A 27,825-nucleotide genomic window follows, 5' to 3' on the forward strand; every position below is an offset into this window, starting at 1 on the left:
AAAGTTACTTTGAAAGCGACAGTTGTTTGCTCATGTGTGTTTTTTTGTCAAGGGCTCATTACTGCCCCCTATGTTCGCGAACGGTACTGCTTTTATATGTCTTCTGACTGTGTAGGTTCTGTCCAACAGGGATTAGAAACGGTGCAAAAAACAAATCTTAAAAAAAAATAAATCAACATTTATACCCTGTAAACTCTACTTAAAGAATGTGCTCTACAAGATTTGGATCCTTTATTACATTGTTCTTAACAAACTGAGTTCATATATTGTCCAAATAAACAGTATGGATGTAGCTTTCATATATCACCTCATGCACTATTGTAAATGAGCAGCTTGGCACTTGTCATACGTGTATTCGTTTCTTGTGTACCTTACCACATTTATCTGAATAAAACATGCGGAAAATAACGCATTTCTTAGTCCTTTGAGTGAAAGTAACTTACATTTCTCTACGATTCCTCCACTTTTATTTGCCAAGAACACTTTCATTAGAGACACTCTGTACATTACTGGCTCTTGTCACACATAGATAAACACACTGAAAAACATACAAGTATTTGCATAAAAAATAGAGCAGCTCAACAGGCAAGATTTTGTGTAAAATGATATAGATTAGCACATAAAGGCTGAAAAATACAATAAATATGGAAAAAAGTCTTGGGTTGGTCATGTCTGAAATGTTAAAAGTGTTTAGCACAAGTTGACAAATACATATACACACACACACACACACACACACACACATATATATGTGTGTGTGTGTGTGTGTGTGTGTGTGTGTGTGTATGTGTGTGTATGTGTGTATGTGTGTGTGTATATATTCATTGCACTGCAAAAGATAAAAACAAATAAAAGACCATAAACAAGACAATGCTGGCTTTTGATCTGGAATACCAGATGATCAAGATTCATGTCCATGCACACACACACACACACACTGCACCACACCACATTCCCTACTCAGATATTGATGCTATTGGTCCCTGTAAATTGTGAAACATATGAAGCTAGAGCCGGATTGGTGGGCAGCACTTTGATTGGCAGGTCCCAACTGAAGGTATCTACGTCCACCTGCTCTGCCCCAGTCCATACTGTGACTTCTGATTGGTTCTGAAGTACAGTCGGCAACTCCACGGGTTCTCTTGCTGTGACAAACTCAAAATGTAGACGCCATCTTAGAGTCACTACAAAGAGAAAAAGACAAAGATTCTTTATTTGATTCTTATCATGCAGACATCATACTCAGCATGCATAACAGCTACTCAACAAGATAAAGTGTTGAAGTGTCTGACATACTGTACAATGACTTTAGCAGTTCATTAAGTACACTTACAGTACTGTGTAAAAATGAAAGACCACCCTTCATTTATTTCTTTTAATATGAAACTGGCCATGTTTGTCATCTTCAGGTGATATTTCTGAGGAGTTTAGATATTAATAATCTACTTGTATAAGGAAAGGGAAATCAAAGTTAAATATTTGGAAAAAAAACAGGAGTTGCCAATACAGAAAACAGGACTCCTAACGACTGCAAGACCTGGTAGAAGCAAGAAGCCGTTATTGAGAAAAGGAAATAGAAAAAGAGAAAATCTCCAAATCAAACAAAGAAGCTGCTTTTGTTCTCAGAATAATGCACTGGCCAACCCAGAGTGAACACCTCAACATCAAATGTGTTTGGGATTACTTGGATTGTGAGAAGCAGAAATACAACAGGTGGACACATTATATAATGAAAAAAAAGATATGTTTTGTTACTGAGGCTTCTTTGTTATTTTCTGTTAAATATATTTTCTGCTTTTTTCTCCCTGATGCAGAAGAATAATTTGTACCTAATGGCCATTTTGACTGGGAATTAATTTTATAAAGAACTGTCATTGCACAGTATTGTAGGTGCACTTTGTAGGTTTGCAGCACAACCTCTGCAAAGTTTACATTAAGCAAGAACTAATTCTTAATGTGTCATTGGCATAATTTAGGTCAACAAAACAACATAATCTGCTAATCCCAGAGCTTAATTTGAGCACATAAACTGATTAGTGGAAACACAGCCTTTTAATGGCCAGATAATTGAAAGAGAGCATGGTGTCAAGGTGAACTGACCGATGTCAGTGCTGAACCCAGGTGTCACGTTGAGGGGGATGGGCAGGGAGAAGTGGCTGGAAGCCGTGTGTAGACAGGACTCCAGGTGCCGCCCATGACCTGTAACGCTAACTGCTTGACCCGGCCGCCGCTGGTACTGCTCATGGACCTCCTCCTCACTCTGGAGACTCACTGAATACTGATATCATAGATAACACACACAAACAAAGCGTTAGTGCATCACTTTTAAGCTAACACCTAATCGATGTCCCGCTTTTAAAACACCACTGCTTCTCACCACATGTAAATTACTGGAAATATAGTGCTTTGAAAAGAATTCCCTGGGGTACTAAGTAAAATCAAAAAAGGTAAAAATAATAAAAGGTTTCCATTTAGTTTGTACCTGTAAACATGGGATATCCCCTTCTGAGAAAGTAAACGTTCCAATGATATCCTCTCCTAGTCTGTAAACAGTCTTAAAGATACAGAATTTGGCCACCTTCCCCCTCATGTTTGTAATATTAAACAGATCTGTGGAAAAACACAAAGGCAACCTAGATTATTTTCCCAGACAAAATAAATTCACAGTCTCTAACATGGCAATGACTGCTGATAAGCATGAAGAGACAGTTGGGAAAAATACCCATGAAGGGAAACAAGCATGGTGTCACTGTGACTGACACTGAAAGCAACAAAAAAGCAAGAATGATTTCATGTGTACATACAGGAAGGACAGGAACAATCACACTCACGTGGATAGCGGCGTGATGTGGTGATCATCAGCATGTCTAGTGCTCGCTCCAGTGTTCTTGTGTCTCTTCTACCTCCTTCCTCTTCCTCCAGGAAAGGGTTCGAAGGGGCTACTTCCTCATCCTGTGGGAATGGGGGCTCTGGCATCCCTATAGCACACATATGCACCATTCAGGAATCACCATAACTAGCTTGCCAGCACTGTTAAATAAGTCATTACTAAAAGTGAAAAAAATTGCTTCTAAATTAAGACCTAATCATGCAATAGCTGTGGTGATGTTTTGTCAATTCTTGGGATTAAGCAAGTAACAAAATATCTAATATTACACATTTCAAGTTTACATACACATCAATTCTACACTGATAAGCCTGAATGTGCATTTAATCCTCCGTGTGCTGCCAAAACAGCTCCAACCCAGACACACAGACACTACAAACCCTTTGAAGGAGCCCTGTAGTATCTGGCACCAAAATATTAGCAGCAGATCCTTTAAGTCCTGTATGTTGTGAGGTGGAACTGCTGCAAAACGGAGTACTTGTTCCAGCACATCCCACAGATGCTCAACCAGACTGAGATCTGAGGAATTTTGAAGTCATGTGATGTAAAACTCATCAGATCAGGCAATCTTCTTCTCTTGTTCCAAGGTCTAATTCCAACACTTGTATGGCCATTGTAGCCTCTTTTGGCAGTGGACAGGTGACTTGGTGGCACAGCAGCCCCTCTGTCAATTCAAATCAGACGGGAGAGCCTTCTTTGCCCTTGAGCATCAATAAGCCTCTGACCACTTACTCACCACTGCTGACTAGAGGAACCCAACAAGTCTTGCTGTTTCAGAGATGCTCCGACTCAGTTGTCTGGCCTTTTTCAAAGTTACTCAGGTCTTCACACCTACCCATTTCTTCTGCAACCAGCACATCATCTATGAGAACCAACTGTTCACTTACCATCTAATATATCCCAGACCTTGACATGCGCTGTTGTTACATGATAATCAGTGTCAGTCACTGTGAGTGGTCATAATGTTTTGGCTCAGCGATGTATGGTTAAGACAGCATTATTCCATCTCCATAACACTGCATGCCTCTGCCCTTCCCTTACACTAGCAGATGTAGAAACACATATATGCTTTTGTAACATGCAGGTTAGACTACTGTAATGTTCTTTTATGTGGCTTTCCTGTCAAAACCCTCAATTGATTACAATACGTACAGAATGCAGCTGCTAGAATCCTCACCTGCTCTAAGAAAACTGACCATTTCACCCTCATTTTTCACTGTTCTCACTGAGTCTTCACTGGTTACCTATTACATGCAGTGTTCAGTGCAAAGTTCTTCTTACATATAAAGCTATGCACAGCATTGCTCCTGATTACCTGGCTGAGAACCTCCATTAATATGCTCCATTCTGAACCTTGATCAACTAATGACTGACTGATTTAGGCTTTCTCCATGTTCCAAGGTTCAAACTGACTGACGTCCATGGGGTGGTCAATCATTTAGCGTAGCAGCTTCCAAATAATGAAATTCTCTCCCTATTTGGAATGCCTCCTCTCTGTCCTTATTTTATATTTTATCTTCATTGAAGACAGTTTGTCTTTGAATGTAATGTGTGCATGTATTTGACAGACATGTCTTTTGCTGTTATTGTGTACTTTATGTTTAATATGCTCATATTCTATGATTGTAACACATCCTTACGCATGCAGAACATGCTATATAAATAAAAGTGATGATGAAAATTACTTTAAAGCAATCCACATGCTTTCTCAAGTGGTCAGTGCCCTATTATAATCAGTACAGAGCAGGAGGCCATATGCTCAAAGCACTGATGATGCAACTTTAGTACTGCAGGCTAGTGAATGGTCTGTAGCAAGTACACATAAAACCTACCATGCAGCACCAGAACTCTGAAGGGAACACGCAGCAGTTTGATCGGAGAATTTACTCTCTGGCAGCCAATCGTCAACTTGTAGACATATTTCACCGCCTGACCACGAAAACTAGGAGGGCCATCTGTGGGTACAAGCTCACTGTAAGAGTCTATGGAAGGAGAGAGGAAGAGAGAAATACATTTTATTCCGAATTACAATGCGGTGTCTTGAAGATATCACTTACGTGTTACTTGTAGATGAGATAAAATATTGCCACGTTGAGAAAACGTAGTAACAAAGAAATAAACAGAATATATAAAAATACAAATATAAAATAAGTTGGCAAGTTCTATGACCAGATTTAAACAGTTGCTTACAGGTTTTGCTTTCTCCAGGGTCCAGCCGGAGGTCACAGAACAGGATCTTTGGTGGGGTGTCTAGCATGCACTGCCCTCGTTCCCCTGGTCAAGAGGAGCATAAAAAGAACATGAGGGTTAAAACAGTCAAAAAAACTAAGCACTGAAAAACACATTCAAATCTGACTGCCTAACTGTGTCACACGCTGCATATTAGGCCTTCAATAATCCTGAAATCAGATCTTATTTATGAATAGAGCTCTTAATACATTTAAAATTGCAAGCTGTTCTTCTGTGAATTACAAGGCTAATGATTTTCCAATCCTAACTGGAGCTCAGTTCAATCTAATCCTTATCACATGCATATACAAAGCTCAGAGTAATTGGACTTTTAAACTGATCTCAGACCACTGTTCTTATTCAGGCCCAGGTTACAGAAAGGGGAAGCTGTTTCTATTTCAGTGTGAAAATAGGAAAAAGTACAAAAAAAAGTATAGCCTTCTATCTATAAACATAATAAAGCAGCATCCTATGGATTTCCATTAACAATGGAATAAAGGGACAGCAGCAAATAAACTGAGAATACGTGTCTAAATTAAAGACATATGAATGATTTAGAAATCAAATGTGCTGCAGGAAATACAGAAATATACCTACATTATATAAACATTAACACTGAATGGCAAATGTGGAAACTAGGTCAAGTTATTTACCAGCTAATACTTCTGCCACAATCATATGATGTTTAGCTGTATGACTGCATTGTGAGGTAGTTTCCATAACTGACTGTCAGATGGAAAATGCTGGTTTCAGTGTGCGCCTGTCTTCATAAATCTTCTGAGAGTAGAAGTGCTGTGTTGAGATCAGGTGTGATAGGAGTCAATAATTAAGACAGCTATATTTCAAGTTGAATCTGCGCTGGCATTTCCCACATTCAGAAACTTGTAACCCTTGAACATGTTCTGATTTTCAGAAAGAGTGTCTGTTTTTTGAGCATTCAAAATTCCATTACAGAAATGTATTATACTCTAGATGCAAAGAGGCAGCTTAACAACACAGTATGTGATGTCTTACAAATTCACTGCACAATAAAATACAAGAAGTAAAAAGGACAGACAATAAATACCACATTAGAATCATACAGAAGTGAAACTAAAGTTGATGCCAAATTTGCAAGTGTTATGGTTGTTGTCCTTTGACAATTGTCCTTTCTCCTTGATGCAGTTCTTTTCTAGTGTAAGAATGCAGAGTTTAATTGATTCCAACAAAAATCATGTTCACAGAAATAGAGGTTTAAAAGTGTTCATGGATAATATATAATGAATGTAATAAACTGGTGTACCGTAATCAAAACACAGTTTGAGTTAAGCGATTTCAGACCAAAACTTGAAAGAAATGTTACAGCTCATTGTTGCACCATTACTAGAACATTGATTTTCAAATAACCCAAGGTCACATATCTACGAAAGAACACTGTGGGGAGTAGCTACCATGTGTTGATAAGCCTTAATCTTATCCTCAGAAAGGATACAGAGAAATTTCTCAGCACAGATCTTACCTCTGCTGGGGATGAGCACAGTGTCGCTTTCTGCTTGTACATCCTGCTTGGTGCCCTGACTGGGTAGAGCCACACGGCTCTCACTAGCATGGAACTGGCAGTGGATCTGAGCACTAGCCCACGCAAGCATCTCGCTGGGAATAAGGGGGGGGGAGAATAAGAAGCAGCAAAGACATATTCTACATAGCATGCACGCAGAGCACCATGAGATATGTTTTCAATCAATAAATAGTAAAGATAATGTTCATTTTGGGTTGTACTGATCAAAACCATTAAGATCATTTGTTTTGCTCTCACTTATTATATCCTAATTACTATATTGATACGTAAACAGAGCTATATGATAGGCATGGTTTCCCAACTCTGAACCCTGGCATTCACATGCTCTGCACATTTTAGTTTTCTCTGGTTTTAACACTCCCACTTCAACTCAGTAAGGGGCTGTTAATGAACTGAGCTAGGTTTCACAAAAGCACCTTGGTACAAAGATGATTCTTAAATGGTGGAGTGAGCATCACACTGAACACTCTCTCTACCAGTTAAGATGTTCTTAATGCCAACATGGTTTTTGGGAAACTGGGCCCAGATTAGATGGATTAGATATGTTGGGAGCAGGGAACACACTAAAATGTGCAGAGCAGTGGGCCTCCAGGACCACTGTTGGGAAACACTGCTGTGGGCTATATGGCCAAAACAAGGCACTGTCATTAAATTAGAGCTTTACAACCCCAATTCCCAAAAAAAAGGGGACAATATATGAAATGCTAATAAAAAGCAGTGATAAGTAAATTCTGCTTGGCTTGTATTAAATTGGAATTTTATGTTTTACCTTAGGCACTTGATTGTTTTTGTGCACAAATACACTAATTTCAATTTGATGCCTGCAACATGTTGCAAAAAGTTGGAACAGAAGAATGTTTCCCACTGCGTTACCTCACCTTTCCTTTTAACAACACTTAACGATGGTTTGGGGACTGAAGATACAAACTGATCCAGTTTTGAAAGTGTATTTTTTCGACATTCTTCTGTTATACAAGTGTTCAGCTTTTTGGAACATGTAGCAGAATGAACTCTGGGTTTGTAGAATGTGTTGTCTTGAAGCAAGGTCTTAAGGGTGATCTGCCATTTTTTCAGGGTTTGTCAGTCTAAGATGGTTAGCATAGTTAAATGAATCTTTGTTTCCCAACATCTCTCCTTGATTTTTGCTGAACTGTAGCCCATGGACTCAATAAGTACATTGGCAGAGCTTAAAAGTGAACTTACATGGCTACCAGATCACAGCTCTGAGCAACATCAAGCAAAGCAGGTAAGAAATAAAGTTTCATGTAAACTGTGCTGATGCAGTCCTAGATAAATAGCACATAGAAAGCATCATATTGAGTGTGCCAAAAAACACCAAACAAACTAATTTAACATTCTACCCGTATTTGAATATCAAATTGTGAATTTAACACACTTGGTATCAACAATAACTACAACATAAAGAGGTACAACTAACTATTCACAAAGATACTGTTGGCCATTTAAATGGTTATGATGTGACTAGATTTGTACCATTAGCTCAAATATGTTTCAAATTTGTCTGTTTATCCTAAACATTTGATATTGACTGTTTTTTTTTGGTTTGAATATCAAGCCGCATCTGATCTACTATGGATCACATGGATTTTTTGGAGTTTAATATAGTACAGTACAGTAATACTGTCATCAGTTCGGTAACTAACTAGGGTAGCAGTGCATGCTAAAATACCACTTACAGTGGAATAAGCCAATGGTTCAGTAAAATATGTCAGTGACTGAAAGAAATATGCCAGTGGTTGAGTGAATATGCCAGTTGAGATAAATACATCTGTGGCTGAGTGAAATATGCCAGTAACTGAGCTAAATATGCCAATGGCTGAGCAGAATATCCACTTTTAAACTGCACATGGGCTTCAAGTGACTTGATAGTTCTAAAAACTAAAAAAAAATAAAAAAACAAAAACAAGGATTTAAACCACAAATCAGCTAGGAAAAAAGAAAAATCTGAGAAGAAAGGTGGAATTACATTTGCATATCCAGATCAGTAATTACACTCCACTCACTGTTTGGACGTTTGTATGGATCCAACCTGACAATAAGGCCAATTTTATCTATGTATCATAGTTTGGCTAATTTGATTCATCTTCTGGTATTACAAGTCTGAAAAATCACAACCTCTAAGCTCTTGCAGTCTATGTGAGTATTTGTAACACGTAAAAAATCCCTGTTAATATGGTAGAATAATAATGTTTAGCACTCTACGGCACTGGTTCTTCAACTGATCCTTAGAGCCCCCAGAGAGTCCACATTGCTCTGTCCCAACTCACAACACCTAGGTATAAAGCAGAAATGTGGATCATCTAGTGGGGGGCTCTGAGGACCAGTCCGAGAACCACCACTCAACAGGGACCATAAATAACAGCGCTTTTCACTAGCCTATAGGAAGAAACTCCAACAGAATGTGTCTATATAATTATATCAATTCATTAAGCTTTTAGAAATATAATTGTTAAGTGTGCGCACTATTTGTCTTAAGTGAGATGTTATCACGACATGACGTACAGGGAAATTACCTGCTTGCGCTAGTAGAAAGGTGGGACATGGGATTGGTGAAAGTGATGAGACACTCTAAAACCTCTCCAGCCAGAAACACAGGGCCCCGGGCCATGGAGGCCACCACCTCAATCATCTGAGGAGGAAAAGGAATAATGGAATAATGTCTCACTCACCGGCATTTAGTCACTGCGCCTAAACTGAAGCTTCGTATACGTCTGCTGGAGTACCACATACAGTCATGTGCCCGTGACAGAGGAATGGGTAAGTCTTACGGTGTTTCAATACCTCGCAGACATCTAACCTACGTGTGGCCTACAGTACAGAAACCTCTCAGAGAACCAAGTTAGAAAAGTTAGCCAGCAGCTCAACCCCGCCGAGAACAGGATAACAAGAGCCTGTGCAGTATGTATAACTTGTAAAGTACCTTGGCCTTGGTAAAAGCTGAAATTCACCAGCTGTTAAGCTCAAATGTTGCCGTTTTACGCTTAAAATCCGAGAAACAAAATACCAGCTCGCCCGGCGGAGACACTGCAGCGCCTCGAAAACAAAACAAGCTGAGGGTGACTTTAAAATGTCCAACCATAACTCTTCCCTGGACCACCTCTAATCCTGTACACCGGTAAAACTATTACACACAGACATCACGCTCCATGTCCAATCGATCCAAACTAGCGTAACTACTCTATCTACAACACTATATTGTTTACATATATTTGCACAACATCTAAAGACACGAATATGCAAAAAACAATGCGAACCCCGGTAAACATCACGGCTGGCCAACAGGGATGGCGCCGTGGCACATGTGACGCAAATGGATGTCGAAACCAAAGGAAAAGGGTGAGCGTGGCTCGCCTGTTCATCAATCAGCATCGTGTGCTTAACTTACCTGCCTCTGTTCTCGGGCAGTCTTAATCCCACAGATTATTACAAAACACATACGCCGTATTTACTAGATCAAAAACATTTCTGAATCTAAGAAGTGTGAGTATTGCTCTGCACGGTTCCCCCTCTGTGCGCTCGCCTTGGTTTAACCCGTGTTTAACTTCACCGTGCAGATCCATTGTATTTGCAGCACAGTTCATTATGCGCGAAGAAGACCAGAGTTACACCCCGCTTTCCCAGGGGAAAACGCTCATGTTTTCGCCCTAGATACCTGCCTTCTCCCATGATGAGGCTGCACGGCAGTGTGTTAACGTTAAATCAGCTGCAAAACCCGGAGGGCTGAGTGGATGCGGTGTCCTTTACCAGCGCATCCTGTCTACATGTCTACTGATGAGCAGAGGAGATGACAGACTTGTATGGCATAAAATTCACCCAGGAGTGAAGAACCACCCGCACCGACAAGCGTGAAAGAGATCTGGAAGATGTCATCGTGGCTAGACTGAGGCTAGCCTGGTCTAAGACTTAAGTAACGTTAATTACGTTGGCGCACGTATCCGGGCCAGTTGGACTGGACTGATAGGTGGAGGGAGGGTTAGCTGTGCTGTGGCATTGATGGCTGCACCTCGGTGTCTATTTGTCTGTGCAGCTCTTAGATACTAGCTACGACTCTGACTCCATATTTCTAGCTGCTAAAATTGTGAAATAGTGTTTTAGTAGCAGTTTTAATTCGTAAGGATAACTCAAACCCTAGTTGTGTCGTGTAGGTTCTGTTTACATCTCCATCCATGGTTACTGTTAGCATCTAGCTTAAGCCTAACCAGGCGTTCACGCCACTGACTCGCACTGCGCCTGTCAATATGCATACTCGTTAGTACAGTCCTTATCACACAAGGTTTTGATGCAGGTTATATGGTTTATTGGTGCTATAAGAGCACGGGGGCGCTGAGATAGGCCACCTGTGGACTGTCACAGGCTTCATGTCCAGGTTTTTCCGTGAACGAAAACTAGCTGGGATTAAGTATTACTGACTGGACCATCAACAGAAAGTACAAGTCCAGTTGCAAAGACCTGTAAAGGCAGGTTTTACGCACAAGCGCACCTGTCATTCATTCATAGTGCAGCCGAAAGGGAGATACCCGCATCATGGATTTGAACGACAGCACTTCATTGGCCGAACTTATGGCCAGATACCAGTCCACTGAAACTGGGTACCGGGTGCCAAAGGATGGATGGAGGATCTGTCTGGCTCACGAGTTCAAAGAGAAAAGAACACCGTTACAGGCCAAAAACGTGTCACTCTCCGACATAGCCAAACACATTGGCTTGGGGCTCAGGTGAGTAACCATAAAACCCATGTAAGCATGGTTTGAGAAGCGTCTGTGGCAATCTTTACAAGGGATCCCTTGTTTTTCCTCTTTGTTGCTATAGTGCATGTAACTACAGAGCTGAACCACAGGTAAACAGAACAGAAAGTTTTCTGTTTGAGAAAAGTGGCATTCATTTTGGTGATGCATTTTTTTCCATGAAAGGCTTTGTTTGCTCTGTATCAACTCCTGGAGCAGCGATAAAGCGACCTACAGAAACATATTAAAGCCTAGTTTATTTCAGAGGTTTGTGCAATATCACTCTGACTTTAGTTCACAACAAGGGAACAGTGCAAGAAAACTTTGTTTTTGTAGTCTTTAAATAACAGATACAAGCGTGTCCTCTGGTTTGCTTTACTTTCTTCAGTACCTAGAACGTAGGTACCTGTGGAGTAGCCCCCAAAAACTCAGTTTTTAGTGCTTTATCACCTTTGCAATTGCTTACAGCAGTAAGTTATCATTTGACACTTTTCTTGTCTTAGAAATCACTGCCAGCAGCCTCCTGTCATAACTTGTTTTCAGGGGGAAGACTGAGCTGGTATTTACAGTTTGCAGCAAATGCGTGTGTGTTCACTGGTGAACTTGCTGGGATCAGGTGTCGGAGGTTCCCTGTGGGAAATGGGATATGTGTGGATTTAGTCTGGGCCACATACAGTTCAGTGAAATACTTCAGAAACAACAACTTTTATACACTGATTTTGCTGGTCTGAAATGAAAAAGTACACAATGGCAGTTTTGCCTGTAATATTCAACTTAGCTTAATCACAGTAGATGCAACACTGTCTGACAAGTTGGACTGGTATAAGCCCTCCTTGTCCAGGGTAAAGAGCTTCATGTCTTCGTAACAGTGACCTTAGGCTAAATACTTTCCTAGATGCTGTTGTTGTTCTCACCTAACCCAGTAAGAGATTCTGCTTTGTGGTCATTCATACTGAGTTTTTATTCAGTGTTTTGTTCTTTGTTCTGCATTAATGGGAAAAGATTTTGTAGAGAAATCTGATCTTCCAGTTTCTACCTAGAGCATCAGAACCACTTTACAGGAAGTCCATACACACAGCTTAATGAAATACCATAATAAACTACTTACCCATGCCCACAAATAATTTAGATAACATAACAACCATAACAACCTACTAATGATAACCATGTGCTCTGTCCGTGTTGGTTGCGTAAAAAAAAAAAAACTATGTTGCTCGCCATAAAGTCACCAGACAAAAGACCAAGAAACATTTATGTTTCTCTGCTGTGAATTAATCAAATCTGTGTTTGTTACATAACTTTCAGGTTGCGTAACTACAGTGGTGTGAAAAAGTGTTTGCCCCTTCCTGATTTCTCATTCTTTTGCATGCTTGTCACACATAAATGTTTCAGATCACCAAACAAATTTAAATATTAGACAAAGATAACACAAGTAAACACAAAATGCAGTTTATAAATGAAGATCTTTATTATTAAGGGAAAAAGAAATCCAAACCTACAGGGCCCTGTGTGAAAAAGTGATTGCCCCCTAAACCTAATAACTGGTTGGGCCACCCTTAGCAGCAACAACTGCAATCAAGCATTAGCGATAACTGGCAATGAGTCTTTTACAGCGCTGTGGAGGAATTTTGGCCCACTCATTGTTGTAATTGTTGTAATTGTTGTAATTCAGCCACATTGGAGGGTTTCCGAGCATGAACCGCCTTTAAGTCATGCCACAGCATCTCAATCAGATTCAGGTCAGGACTTTGACTAGGCCACTCCAAAGTCTTAATTTTGTTTTTCTTAAGCCATTCAGAGGTGGACTTGCTGGTGTGTTTTGGATCATTGTCCTGCTGCAGAACCCAAGTGCGCTTCAGCTTGAGGTCACAAACAGATAGCCGGACATTCTCCTTCAGGATTTTTTGGTAGACAGCAGAATTCATGGTTCCATTTACCACAGCAAGTCTTCCAGGTCCTGAAGCAGCAAAACAGCCCCAGACCATCATACTACCACCACCATATTTTACTGTTGGTATGATGTTCCTTTTCTGATATGCTGTGTTACTTCTATGCCAGATGTAATGGGACATACACCTTCCAAAAAGTTCAACTTTTGTCTCGTCAGTCCACAGAGTATTCTCCCAAAAGTCTTGGGGATCATCAAGATGTTTTCTGGCAAAACTGAGACCAGCCTTTATGTTCTTTTTGTTCAGCAGTGGTTTTTGTCTTGGAACTCTGCCATGCAGGCCATTTTTGCCCAGTCTATTTCTTATGGTGGAGTCATGAACACTGACCTTAACTGAGGTAAGTGAGGCCTGCAGTTCTTTGGATGTTGTTGTGGGGTCTTTTGTGACCTCTTGGATGAGTCGTCACTGTGCTCTTGGGGTAATTTTGGTGGCCGGCCACTCCTGGGAATGTTCACCACTGTTCCATGTTTTCGCTGTTTGTGGATAATGGCTCTCACTGTGGTTCACAGTGGTCCCAAAGCTTTAGAAATGGTTTTATAACCTTTTCCAGACTGATAGATCTCAATTACTTTGTTTCTCATTTGTTCCTGAATTTCTTTGGATCGCAGCACAATGTCTAGCTTTTGAAGATCTTTTGGTCTACTTCACTTTGTCAGGCAGGTCCTATTTAAGTGATTTCTTGATTGAGAATAGGTGTGGCAGTAATCAGGCCTGGGTGTGGCTAGGGGATTTCTTTTTTCCCTTAATAATAAAGATCTTCATTTATAAACTGCATTTTGTCTAATATTTAAATTTGTTTGGTGATCTGAAACATTTAAGTGTGACAAACATGCAAAAGAATAAGAAATCAGGAAGGGGGCAAACACTTTTTCACACCACTGTATATGTACAAACATGACTGCCTAGGATAACTGCAATTATATTTTAAATTAAAATCTACAGTAGTGGGTTACATTTAGATATATTTCATTTTGCAGTGAAGTTTGTGCTAATTATTTGATCAATGATCTTTAAGGCTCTGTGAACAACCTTTGGTTTATCAGAATATTCACAGAACCTTCAAGAGGAATATCTGACTATGGCCACTGCATTGAAAAACATTTTGTGAATATCTGGCTTAAGAGCTTTATGCCTTGAATGCTATGACACTGACTCTGTCAATCTGTCAGTTCTTCCCAATAAATCGTACAAATGTACATCATACAAATCATACAAATGACCCCAAGTCACTAGGTATCAACACAGTTCTGTCACATAGTTGTTTTGCTTCTGTGAGTGTTTTCTGCAACCGGTCAAATTTTACTCTATTTGATTGCAAAATGAGATTAAGTTTTCCAGTATTGACTGTAAAATTTATGACATCTGGAATTGAGCCTAGTACATTGCAGACTTTGTCCAAACACTAGTGCTCCATACAAGAAGGACAATGATTGTATGCAGTTTTAGAACTGATGTTCCATTAATTTACACAAATTGCTATAGGGACATATTTGCTTTCCTCAATACAACCTTAAGCCTATTTATATTCTATAGGATTTGTGCAATGTCTAGGTGTGGTTCATGGGGCCCTAAGGCAGTTACAGTTAATAATTGAGCCACAGTGATCTCGAATAATACTTTGGGTCTTTGTTAATGATTGAACTGTCTTCAGAGACCAGTGGATTCACAGTTAGCTGTCAACTTTAACTTGGAATCCACATTTCAAGGCCCTCTCCTTCTTTCTTTTTCATTGTTCACACACATAGCATTCAACTTTTGGACAAAGCTGAGGTCGGACCCCCTCCTCTTGTACAGATTTATTCTTCTTACAGTCACTGAACTGACACTGTGTTAGTTTGACATAGACATACCAGCTGCTTTAACACCAATACAAAGAACTTCTTGCACTGGCTTATGGCAAAATGAGTGGTGTATGAAAACCATATTACCAGTGTTGTCAACAACAGCTTGTAAGAGGGTTTTTTTTTTTTGTAAGAGGGTTTTTTTTTTTTAATTTGTTATCTATAGAAATGGTCCACAAGTACACAATTTTATATAGCAGAAAAACCTGTTATTAAAAATAAAACACTTATTAAAAATAAAATTAAAGCTGAGCAAAATTAAAGGACAACATTCACACTGACTAAAACAGGACTGTCAATCCAATCCAAGTCCAACAAACAGAGCTAGAATCTGCCCTTTCACACAGATCTGAGACCAGTTTTTACTGTTTCTCAAATACTGAACACTGAAAAGCAGAAAATGGGGAAAGGAGGAGGGTTAATGATCTGTAAAAAAGGGCTAACCCTAGCCAAACAGAGACAATTCCCAGCTTTATCCCCCAGTCCCATAATGCAGTCTGTTCTTTTCTGTTTGTCAAAGGCCTCTGTTTCCAGCAGCTCTTGTGCTGAGTGCTACAGTCCTACAAACAGCTGTGCGTGCCTTTATAAAGAGAGAGAAGCAGAGTGTGGGAGACATCAAGAAACTATAAAAGGACAAACTGGAGATTAACAGGATCTTAGATTTCGAAGTGTTGAATCTTGTGTCGCATATTGGAGATATTATGTGGGACACTATATTTAAGTTTTTAAAAAAATTAATATTTGGGGGGGGAGAGAGGGAGAAAATGAAGGAAGTGGCTTCTGTGCATATAAGTCATGACTAGAAGAATTTATCATGGATCCAAGACCTGTTTCTACACTATATCCACACAATAATTACAAAGCATCGTGTCCATCCAAAAATTGATGGAAGAGAGAGGAAAGAACAGTTGTTTATGTCTGACTCACTGTCATGGCACTGCAAACTACAGTACAGTACGTGTAACAAATGAATAACTGTGTTTCAGTATTTAAATTTCAATATTTAAAACAAAACCTGCACAGTCTCACTCTTTTTTTCTCTCTCTCTCTCTCTCTCTCTCTCTCTCTCTCTCTCTCTCTCTCTCTCTCTCATCAATCACTGTCTTAATACACTTGTTTGCATCTGTGTGATAGAGACAGATAGAGAAACATTGTAGGATTATTCCTATGGTCAGAAAGCTTTTGGAACATTTTTGTTCAAAACTGCATCTTCATTTCATGTTTGTGTGTGCAGGTATCTAAAATGGTGGTACAAGAAAACACAGGTGGAAAAGAAGGCACCCTTTATCGACATGTTTCGGCCATTGCCTCTGAGGCAAATTTATGGCAAGTCTGGTACAAATGTCTAGAAGAGCATACAGAAAATATCTCAGCACATCATAATCATCTGCTCACAATCATTCACAATCCTTTTTGTAGGTGCACCTCTTGGTGGTATTGGGGGAGGTACCATTACCCGTGGATGGAAGGGAGAATTTTGTAGGTGGCAGCTCAACCCAGGAATGTACCACTACAAAACAGTTATTGCTGACCAGGTAAGGCTCATCATCAAAGACATTTTAACGTCAATCAAATGATCAAGTTAGACAACTACAAAAGCACTTGACTAGTGCACATTCAACTAAAGATATATTAAGAAAGGAGAACATCTGTATTCAAGAAAATAAAATGTTAAAACCACTAGTAAAACAATTAGCCACAAGTCTGGGAACTACACAGCTGAATTATTCATGTTATAAATACTGCAGTAACTCTCACTGTTAGAGAACATTACTGAGATCATTCGGTAACGTAGAATATAAGCCAGTTCACAAAGAAAAGTTCCGAACAGCCACTTTTTTTAATTTTTCGAATGTTTTTGTATAATACCTTCATTTCTGGAAATGTTTTTGCACAATATGAAGGTATAGACTAAGGTCGAATGTGACGTTGTACAATTCTAGCAGATGTATTTGTCCCTATTCATTACTTTTGCCACTTCCTTCATGCACTCCTCTCTCTCTCTCTCCTCTCTCTCTCTCTCCTCTCTCTCTCTCTCTCTCTCTCTCTCTCTCAGTTTACAGTGTGTCTGCGTAGAGACAGTGGGACAATTTACCAGCAGGTGTTGTCTACTGAGCACCCTCACACGCTGCAGGGTTGGAACTGGGGTTACTGTGGCGAATATGGCTTTTACCATGCTCTGTACCCTCGAGCCTGGACCGTCTACCATCTGCCTGGCCAGAATGTCACGCTCACCTGCAGGCAGGTGTCACCTGTCATTCCACATGAATACAAGGTAACTAGCTGATTACTGGGTGGTGTTTTCAAAGTCAAATATTCCACTTTTAGTTTCACCAAAATACAGTACAGTATTTGTCTTACTTAAAGAACCTTAATGCAACAGTCAAGTAAAAAAATCAAATTTGTAGTTTTCCCTTACCCCAAATGTAGTCAATCAGCTTGACATGTTTGGTTTCCAAAGTTTGCTTCTTTTGTTTTGCACTGGGCCAACAAGGCTAATGTATCTTAAAAAGTAATGGAAGCTATAGCCATCTGTTAGTACTTTTTAAACTGCATGTCTAAATTTCCACACACTTCACACGCCTTCAGTGAGTAATAGGTATACAATTTACATAGTGCTAAACTTGTTAGCAACATTAAACTTGTTTGGCTAGATTTGGGGTAAGCAGAAAGTTGTGTACATTAGTTTTAAATACTTTTCTTTTCTGCAGATGTTAAGCAGAGAATAATTACTAGCATAGTAAGTGCTAATAAAACTTCCCGATCGATAATTCGGCATATGAGCCAGTTGCAAATAAATTGGTATTGGCGTTTATAATGGCCAATAAATGAGAAAAACAGAAATGGAGAAGTGGAGGACAGATCCTTCAACTATTCTATGAGTGTTGTCATTGCATTGCCCATCAAGCTCTGCAGCTTCCCTGTTAGCAACACACCCCACAAATCACAACAGTCAGCCGACCTGAGTTGAGAGGGTGCTGGAGCCCATCCCAGCATTAATTGGGCAGAAGACAGGAAACAACCTGGACAGGTTGCCAGTCCATCACAGGACACTTTTGTCACATGAAATACATTACTTAAAAATTAATGTAAATATCCACATCTCGTCTCCTCTAAGCCTCAATATGCTTGGCAGCACTGATGTCAGCCATGCCTGTTTTTGTTGCAGTTCCGTGAAAGCTGATGTCAGGGAAACATCAAAATTAGCCTATGTTTAGCGTTATGGTAGTTGAGTGGTGTAGGCTAAGCTGTTGACCGACTTTACTGTAGATTTTTTATGAAACTGTGTGGCAGTTCTATCGAGTAAACAAACAATGGTCCTCTTTTCTCCCTAGCTTGGCACTTCTAAAAATTCTCTGGCAACATTGCTTACAGCAGCTTGTAACATTGTTCATTGCTAAATCAGATTACCCACAAAGCTAGCTAATGCTGTGTTTATCAGTGGAAAACAACAAACATTAATGAGCGGTAAAACTTTAGCGTTTAACTTATTCTGTCTAAATTACAAAGCTGAAGTCAGCTTCTTATTCGCCAGCTTCTTGTTTGAATTTTCCCATTCCACCTTACATGGTGCAGCAGTTACAGCAGTACAGCGCCAGAATGTAAATGCTGTACTATTTAAGATGGAACAGGAAAATTTGATCAGGAACCCACCTTAAGCCTCATGCCTAAATGAAGCAATGGTTAATGTGTCTTGGACTCTCATGTCTATAGTTATTGTAGTCATTGGAAATTATTAAACCAGAGGGGACATGTAAATAAATGTGAGCTGAACAAGTATCTCACATGGCTTAGTTAGCCAAACAAAGTTATCTAGCTTCTCTTTCAAACGTGTAGTGTGTGTTGTAATGGTACTGTTTTCTTAGAGCGCAGAGCACATTCATATTCTGTGAGATGTTATTCGGTTCTCAAAACGAGCTCCATATAGCTATGAGTATCACACCATGTTCAGATGCTCCCGCATGTAATCTGGCTAATCATTTAAATTCTGTAAATGATAATATGACGGATGTTTGTGTTCGTAACACTAATGTCACAGTGTGAGATCTCAACGTTGTGAGTTTATTTTTAAACTGCATTGTCATGTTGTTTTGATGAAGATCTTAAATAATTACACATAATAAATGTTAGGGAAATTGTTATGTATTTCTGACAAAGAAAAAGAATATCGGTCGATATATCGATTATATCGGATTTTTAAATCCTCAAATATCGAAATCGGTATCAGTCTTAAAAGTCCTATATTGGTCGGGCTCTTGGAAAAAAGAGTCTACCATAAAATATTTAAAATATTTTATATTTTAAAATATTTTAGAAAGTATTAAAAAAACTCCACTAATTTACTGTAACCAAACTGCCCTCTTTCTATAATTCTCACCCTTGATTGCAGGACTCCAGTCTTCCTGTTGCTGTGTTTGTGTGGGATATAGAGAACAAGAATGACTATGCATTGGATGTCTCCATCATGTTTACCATGGTCAATGGGTCAGGCCACAAAGACGATAAAAGCGGGGGTCACTGGAATGAACCATTCAACTTGGAAAAGGAGGGAGAGTCTGTGTCTGGGGTTTTGCTCCACCACTGCACTTCTGTGAATCCTTACACTCTATGCCTGGCAGCGCGAAAACAGGTGACACACCTTCATAATCAGGACACTCAGGGGGACAACAAGCATGAATGCTATGTCATGTAACAACTTTTAACCATTTTGAGTGTGATGTGAAACATGCAAGGAGAGTAATCTCTGGTTACATGCACTGCATTACATGATTGTATGAACGGTGGGCTCAAGTTTCTCTGTGCAAATTAGAGAATTATAAGGTTGACTGGTTGTAAAGATTTGTGGCTACAAACTATACAGATACACAGCATGGCCAGAAATATGTCAACACAATCAGTAGGGTTTGGCTTTTTCAGCCACACCCATAGCTAAGAAGTGCATTAAAACATACAAGCAGCCATGCAATTTTCATAGACAAACATGGTCAGTAGAACTGGTTGTACTAAAGAGCTCAGTGGCTTAGTGTAGCACTTGTAGGATGTCACATGTCCAACACGTCAGTTCATCTGCCTTGCTAGAACTGACACAGTCAATAGTAAGTGCTGTAATTGTTAAATTTAAACATGTAGGAACAGACCAGTTATGACATGCCAGGGCACACAGGCTCATTGAACAAGACAATCAAGTTCTGAAGAACAATGCACTTAAATGGTCTGTCCTCAACTGTATATCCTCCACATTCCAAACTGCTTCTGGATGCAATGTTAGCAAAAAAAAACTGTTTGTCAGGAGCTTCATGGATTGAGTGTTCATGGCCAAAAAAGCCTAAGATCACAGAAGAAACTACTTGGGAGGTGTAAAGCATGTCGCCATTGTACTGTGGAGCAGTGGAAAAGATTTCTCTGCAGCGCTGAATCACACTTAAGCTTCTGGACAAATCTGGTGGATGTAGAACACTACCTGCCCAAATGCACAGTGCCAGCTGTAAAGTTTGCTGGACAAACCGCACATTGTGAGCAGGTTATGATCTGATCACTCAAACTACATTCGGAGGTGGTCAGAGATGGATCTTGATCACACTTAACTCGAGCGTAAACAGAATGTGTTTTTGTTATCCGTATATAATTAGGTGAGCGGGAATGTGTCTGCTGAGTGTTGACTAGCAGGCGAGAGAATAAACAACAAAACAAAAGATGAAGGATATGCAAGACTGAAGTTAGCCCCAAACCAAGAGCCTTGATGTACTCTGGAACGATGTCCATTCTTATAGTAATGGAGAAAAAGAGTAAACCAAATTTCTCTAGAATTATGCATTTCACATGAAACCACTTTTAGTGACTTCATTTATTATCTTATGTATTGATTTATGTAGAAAAAATGTGTGAAATTCCTCTTCATTTACTATAATCTACAAAAAGCAGTTACAATTCCATAGTTTTATGCTTTGTGTTTTAGTCTGACAGAGAGATCAGCTATCAGACTGCATTCAGTCCAAAGGGCACCTGCAGCGCTCTGTGGAGTGACTTCATTAAAGATGGCCGGTTGGACTCACCTGAGGGTCCCAGCCCTCCCACACAAAAAGGAGAGACCGTGGCAGCTGCACTGGCAGCGGGCTGCTCTGTGGCTGCTCAAGGACACAACAGTGTAGAGTTTAGTCTGGCCTGGGACATGCCAAAAATGACTTTTGGCTCAAGAGAGAAGGAACACAGGAGGTACACACCCTTTTACACCAATATACAATCACATAATGCAGGATATTTCAATCAGGAATTTCTGGCTAGGTCTGCCTGATGCTTTGTACTGCCACAAGCAATGTTTGCAATTAAAGTAATTAACATACCTTTGCTTAAGGATTGGTATCATACCTAACTTGCAGTTTCTTACTTTACCCACCTGTAATAATGGAAGGAATGTGTTTGGATTGCTTTCATGATGGCACATGGCCATCTGTTCTTCACTAACTGATGACTTTGTATTTACTACGAAACAGCACAATGTTATATGCTTTTTTTTCCCTTTGTTCAGACGATATACCCGTTACTATGGCACCAAAGGGGACGCAGGCCCTTCTCTCTCTCACTACGCACTTACACACTACAAAAACTGGGAGAAGAGCATTGAGGAATGGCAGAGACCCATTTTGGAAGATAGGTAACCACATTTTTCTATTTAGAAATATTCTACAGACTACAGAATAAGTTGATTTTGTTAATATACATTTACAGTGCATAATTTAAAGCATTTATAAACTCCCTAATCTGGATTGAGTAAAATTAATTCATATTTTATTAAGTCTGTCCTGGAATAAACTTGATTCTCTTGCTCTTTGTATGTCTTTGTTTTAGTTCTCTTCCTTCCTGGTATAAATCAGCTTTATTTAATGAGCTATACTTTGTTGTGGATGGTGGAACTGTATGGGTGGAGCTTCCTGAGGACTGTGATGTCAGTGGAGGGCTCCGCCCTCAAGAAGGTGGTCTTCCAGCCCAGCCCCCTATCATCAAGGAGTATGGCCGCTTTGCTTATTTAGAGGGTGAGTGACTATTTTCAGTATTTCGTTGAAAAAAATGGTGTATTATTTTAGTACAATTTTGGTATCAGTGCAGTTACCTGAGATGAGTGTCTTTTGTGTTACATGAAGTCTATACCACAGGTACATACTGGATGATACAAATTATAATGTAACAAATAGGCACCAGTGGAAATGCTTGGAAAAACCATTTGTTTAAACCAAACTGAGCTGTTTTAAGTCTCTGTATTTATACATTTTACTTGCCACTGCTGTGTCGCTGACCGGCATCTCTCCAAGCATACAAACTTAAAAAACAGCATGTAGCACATTCAACAGAAGAAGACAGGAGAGAGATGTGGGGTATGTGATCTGGGGCAGTAAATTCAGATCTCTAAAGAATTTTTGAGTACTGGTCGATTATGGATTATGCCTGTGTGGTTTTGCCAGTTTCTAGAATTAAACTAATGACCTATTACTCTAATTTATCATTTAATTGACATGTTGTGAATGCAGTACTGATGCATGTAAATGAAAATAGAGGGAAGCTGAAGTGTTATGCTTTTCTCTCCCTGGAAACAACCCTGCCTGATCTCTGGCCAGGCAAATGAAGTGTTAATCTTCCACATCCATGTTTAATATGCTTTTCTCTCTTTACCAGGTCAGGAGTACAGGATGTACAACACATATGACGTGCACTTTTATGCTTCTTTTGCACTCATCATGCTCTGGCCCAAACTGGCTTTGAGTCTGCAGTATGATATGGGTAAGGGGAATCATTTTGCCATACTTTGTAAATATATGAAGAAACACCTAAAAAAAACTGCAACTCTTGCATCCATCTTTTTTCATCTCTCTTCATTGTCTGGTTGTTATTATTACCTTGTCTTACCCTCTCTGTCCTTTTCTAGCTGGCAGTGTGGTGCAGCATGACCCCACAGAAAGGATGAATCTAATGACTGGTAGATGCTCAGCAGTGAAGACCCAGAATGTAGTGCCTCATGACATTGGGGACCCAGGTCGGTAAATGCTGCTTTTTCATTTTAGGAGGTGTTAGAACTTACCCTTGCATCAAACTGCATCTGAGCGTGGCTCAGTTGGTGCAAGTTTGCAAGTTCGATCCTCTTAGATGCCACAGACATTCGAGGCCAGGAGTCCAAGACAAAAAGCAGTGGCTGGCTTCACATGGAAGCATATGCTAGCCTCAAACATAGGCCACTTTTTCACTATCGAGCCAAATGGTTCTCAGGGCCGTACTGCGCTGGTCCGGACTCATAAGACCAATTACAGTTTCTGTTTCCATCTATTGTACCGTATTTGAGGATCTGTTACTGTCTGTTAGCCTGTACTGCAGTGGGTTTCACCTGTAGCCGGATAACTACATTAGCATTAGTGTCGCCCGGCAGGGTACAGCTCGAAGCACCACAGAACAATTTTATTGTTCATCTTTCGGTCACTAGTCATTCAAATTTGTGCTCTCAGGTATCATCTAAATTTGTGTCAGTAAAGCTTTTGTTAGTCAGAATTGAATCTGTTCTGTGGTGAGCAGCGCTGGCAGCATGCTAGCTAAGCTAACGCTAATCAGCTACTCTCTTTTAGCTGGTCAGGCAGCGCCGTTCAACATTTAGAAACTGGTTTTAGATTGAAGCTTTGATTTTTATTGAATGATGGATTTAAAATCATGCACTGCTTTCATTTATTTGAGCAAACTGAATTTATTCGAATGCTTTCGGGTTTGAAATGTTTTGTAGTGGGTATGTGTGTAGGTATTAGGCCGTTAGAATTATTTGGCTCTGCAGTGAAAAAGAGGCCTATGATATTTTTAGAAAACTGGGCCCTGGACCTAATGCAGAACATTAAACGGAAGTAAGTCCAGTTCTGGCCCAGAAGATGTTTCTTTTTTTATTTCTTTTTAGGCAGAGACATACAAGATATATCTAGAAGATAATACACTAAAATTAACTGCCTTCCCTGAGAATGTCTGTTGTGTGGAAAGTGTAAACTTTATGTTTCTGACAATCACTGTAACGATTTTTGTCTCCCTGACCAGATGATGAGCCTTGGACGCACCTCAATGCTTACCAGATTTACGACACAGCTGACTGGAAAGACCTGAACTTGAAGTTTGTTCTACAGGTTTACCGTGACTACCACCTAACTCAAGATACACAGTACCTGCAGGATATGTGGCCCATATGTCAGGTGAGTTTCAGAGTGCTGTGTCATCTGGACAGGTTTGTTTAAAATGAAAACCAGTGATGTGTTTAGGATGAGATTTAAGGATTACTTACTAATCAGCTTATTTATATACTATGTATACACTATACAGAAAAAACAATCATTAATAGAGAAGTTCCACCTGTCACTTAGCATACTGGACACTGATTGGTATTTCTAGGCAGTTATGGAGGCTGAATTGAAGTTTGATAAGGATGGGGATGGGCTGATAGAGAACTCCGGCTATGCTGACCAGACTTACGATGGATGGACTGTGACAGGACCCAGGTTAGTTATGAATAATACTGAATATATGTAACAGGTCATTTCAGAGGCGTAATTATTACAAATCCCATCAAAAATTTCAGAAAGTCTGCTAAAATGTGGCATCTCAGTGTACTGACTTTAAACCATTTAAATGTAACCAGTAGTTCCATTGGTGTGTGTTTCAGTGCATACTGCGGGGGTCTGTGGATAGCCTCTGTTTGTGTAATGTGTAAGATGGCACAACGTCTGAAGAGTGATTCTGTATACGAACGCTACCGAGACATCTTGGAGCGAGGTAGCGCAGCCTTTGATAAGCTACTGTGGAATGGTGAGTATGGATGTTTATCAATTAGAAAGACTTTACTTTTTACTCACCAGAAACCAATTTATTGATGCCCAACATGTCCAAGGCCAGAAACCTTTAACCAACTGAATTGTGTACATTTTATATTGTTGTTGTCTGCCATATTCTAGGCTAGGGCTGGGTAGTTTGACAATATGTATTGTTATTGTGATAACCTACATCACAATTTGTCACAATAAGCTTTTCTGAGTTTATCATAGATATTGTCAGTACTTCTAAAACACTGACCAACTGCACTTAAATAGAGCATAATTAGTCTTGTTTAATTGGATGTGCAACACAGTATGTGAAATGTTAAATAAAAAAGATTTGTACTTTATTTGTAAGTTTTTGATAGTATTTGTTAAATGTGGCATTTCTGGCTTTTTGCCTGTTCAAACATTTCTGAGAAAATAAATACTGTGACATAGAGTATCATGAAGATTTCTTTAAGTATTTTGATCATTTTTGGCATGTTGTCCACCTCTATTCAAGGCTACACTATTTTGTGTCATCCATTGACAGATTGTTTCTAGCTGGTCTAAAATGGGCTGAACTTGTGGACGGCTTCTTTTGCACCAGTTTAATTTGTGCATAGAATAAAGCAGCAGAGTTACCAAGCACTGTCTCAATGGCAAAATGATACTGTTGGTCAAGGTCAAGACTTTTGGTGTTGGTACAGTGATTTGCTTGTCAGATCACCCAAGCAGTATTATTCTTCACTGAAACGCACCCTGTGGCTGTCTCTTTCTCAGGCAAGTACTATAACTATGACAGCAGCGGGCGAAGCCTGTCGAACAGCATTATGTCTGACCAGTGTGCAGGTTATTGGTTCCTGAGGGCATCTGGACTGGGAAATGACGAGCTCCAGGTTAGTTCTATTTGTAATTTTCTTACCCATGAATAAAGGTTAAAAGTGAGTGCAGCTGTTAGACTAGTCACAGTCTCGTTTCCACTGATCTTTTAATACTGTTATTATAAAGCTATTAGCTTAAGATGCATCAATTAACTAACATCAACTAATATGTTTCAGCTTCATTTTAAACCACAGATGTGTATGTCGGTGATGTGTTCTTAAATGTCTGCTTTCTTTCCCCAGACTTTCCCTAAGGAGAAGATCCGTAGTGCTCTTAAATCTGTGTTTGATTTTAATGTGATGAGCTTTGGTGGGGGGCAGATAGGAGCTGTGAATGGAATGAGACCAGAGGGGGTGCCTGATCGCTCCAGCATCCAATCAGATGAAGTCTGGGTTGGTGTAGTCTATGGATTGGCAGCTACTATGATTTATGAGGTTAGTACTGAGTTTAAAGAAGACTTATGCTTCTAGACATCAGATGTGATAGTGATCAGTGATAGCTCATCTGAAGCAGCCTCATTTACTCAAGACTGATCCAACACCAAAACCTACCAATTTATAAGGATTTTACTTTGCTATTTTTAAACAATAACATTTTGTATGGAGATTTTTCAGATCATCTGAAAATTTGCCTAGTACATTTCTATTTCTTGCCATTAAAAATGCTCTTAGAGTTATTACTTGTATCTGCTTGTTAACTATCTGGTTCTCTCTGTTTACTCTATCTTTTAGGACATGCTGGAGGAGGGCCTGCACACTGCTGAAGGTTGTTACCGGACAGTGTGGGAACGAGCAGGAATGGCTTTTCAGACTCCTGAGGCATACTGTGAGAAGGGAATCTATCGCTCTCTGGCCTACATGAGACCTCTCAGCATCTGGGCCATGCAACTGGCCCTGGACAAAACTGGCCAAAGCTACAGACCCAGACAGCCATCAAATTCCTGAGGAGACACAGGGGCTCAATGAAGTCATTAAAGATAACTGCTGTTTTCTTTTGCACATAAGCTCTCTGACCCCAACACATGTTACACTTTGTATAAATTCAAATGTGAATTAAAACTGACGTTTACTCACTGAAGATGCATGTGTATGTAGCAATTTTGAGTTTAGTTTTGTGAATGTGGATGCTTCCATTTGGGGTACCAGGTTTTACAGACACACAATATTCCCCTCAGACAAACTGATCAAGGCTTTGGTCAAAGTAATGAGAACTAGACAGCCAAGGCATGCGTTTGTTTAGCTACTTCTAAAGATAGTGTGAGGGCTAATGAACTTGAAATTACTTTGCTGTGATTTATGATTCATTCCTGTGTGAGGTAGCGTCCATCTGCAACTTTGACTCTTTATCTTAAACATACAGATTTTAAATAAACAAATAGACCAACTTGAGTTACTTTTTAAGACCTGAATGATTTTGAATGCTTGCTGTACTCAGTATAACTGTTGCAGTCCACTAGGTGGCATAATATCACCATTCAATATGATATGCAAACTGAAAAACAGTTTGCATATTGCACAACTGTAGACTTGTAGATGTTACTGTTTCTTCAATGGACAACATTAGGTAATCAAATATCAACAGGGCTGAAGGCTAATTTAAGTGTCCCGTTTGATCTATTCCCTTTCATATTTTGCTACTATGTAAAACTGAAACTATGTGTTTTAAGTACTTGCCAATACTGATTCTTACACCATAATAAATAACCTACTTAGAATCAAGTAGCTGTTAGTGTAAATGAGTGCAATGTATCTTATGCAGCTGATTTTAAAGGCAGTGTCTACATTAAATAGTAACTGCACTACTCACACAGCCTGGCTTTTTGCACAAACTCCTCCAAGTAAATCATGTAACTATAGCACATCAAAACACTTCTTTTTGCTATCTATGAACAGAAACTGGGCAGCATTGGGAGAAGCTGTGTACAA

General features: G+C 39.6%; 2 protein-coding genes across 3 annotated transcripts; one reads left to right on the forward strand and one right to left on the reverse strand.

Moving 5' to 3' along the window:
* Positions 1 to 220: 220 nt before the first annotated feature.
* rgp1 (GP1 homolog, RAB6A GEF complex partner 1) lies at positions 221 to 9,993 on the reverse strand. The gene is made up of 9 exons (XM_036596202.1): positions 9,616 to 9,993; positions 9,209 to 9,324; positions 6,615 to 6,748; positions 5,078 to 5,161; positions 4,720 to 4,869; positions 2,832 to 2,978; positions 2,483 to 2,610; positions 2,101 to 2,278; positions 221 to 1,184 (listed from the first exon to the last, which is right to left on the reverse strand). The coding sequence occupies exons 2-9, from the start codon at positions 9,322 to 9,324 to the stop codon at positions 961 to 963; spliced, it is 1,161 nt and encodes a 386-aa protein (XP_036452095.1). The 5' UTR covers positions 9,616 to 9,993; the 3' UTR covers positions 221 to 960.
* gba2 (glucosidase, beta (bile acid) 2) lies at positions 9,351 to 27,618 on the forward strand. 2 transcript variants are annotated; one of them, XM_036596182.1, is made up of 16 exons: positions 9,351 to 9,452; positions 16,444 to 16,535; positions 16,629 to 16,744; positions 17,266 to 17,484; positions 19,600 to 19,839; positions 21,166 to 21,422; positions 21,736 to 21,861; positions 22,056 to 22,240; positions 22,878 to 22,982; positions 23,128 to 23,235; positions 24,267 to 24,418; positions 24,615 to 24,721; positions 24,886 to 25,028; positions 25,799 to 25,914; positions 26,143 to 26,334; positions 26,632 to 27,618. In XM_036596182.1, exons 2-16 carry the CDS (start codon positions 16,502 to 16,504, stop codon positions 26,842 to 26,844), a joined length of 2,313 nt encoding a protein of 770 aa, XP_036452075.1. In that variant the 5' UTR covers positions 9,351 to 9,452; positions 16,444 to 16,501; the 3' UTR covers positions 26,845 to 27,618. The 2 variants fall into 2 exon arrangements, with proteins under 2 accessions (XP_036452075.1, XP_036452074.1); XM_036596181.1 differs by lacking the exon at positions 9,351 to 9,452 and adding an exon at positions 10,257 to 11,410.
* The last annotated feature ends 207 nt before the right edge of the window (positions 27,619 to 27,825 follow it).

This window comes from Colossoma macropomum, unplaced genomic scaffold (genome assembly GCF_904425465.1).
Source record: "Colossoma macropomum unplaced genomic scaffold, Colossoma_macropomum, whole genome shotgun sequence".
Lineage (NCBI taxonomy): Eukaryota > Metazoa > Chordata > Actinopteri > Characiformes > Serrasalmidae > Colossoma > Colossoma macropomum.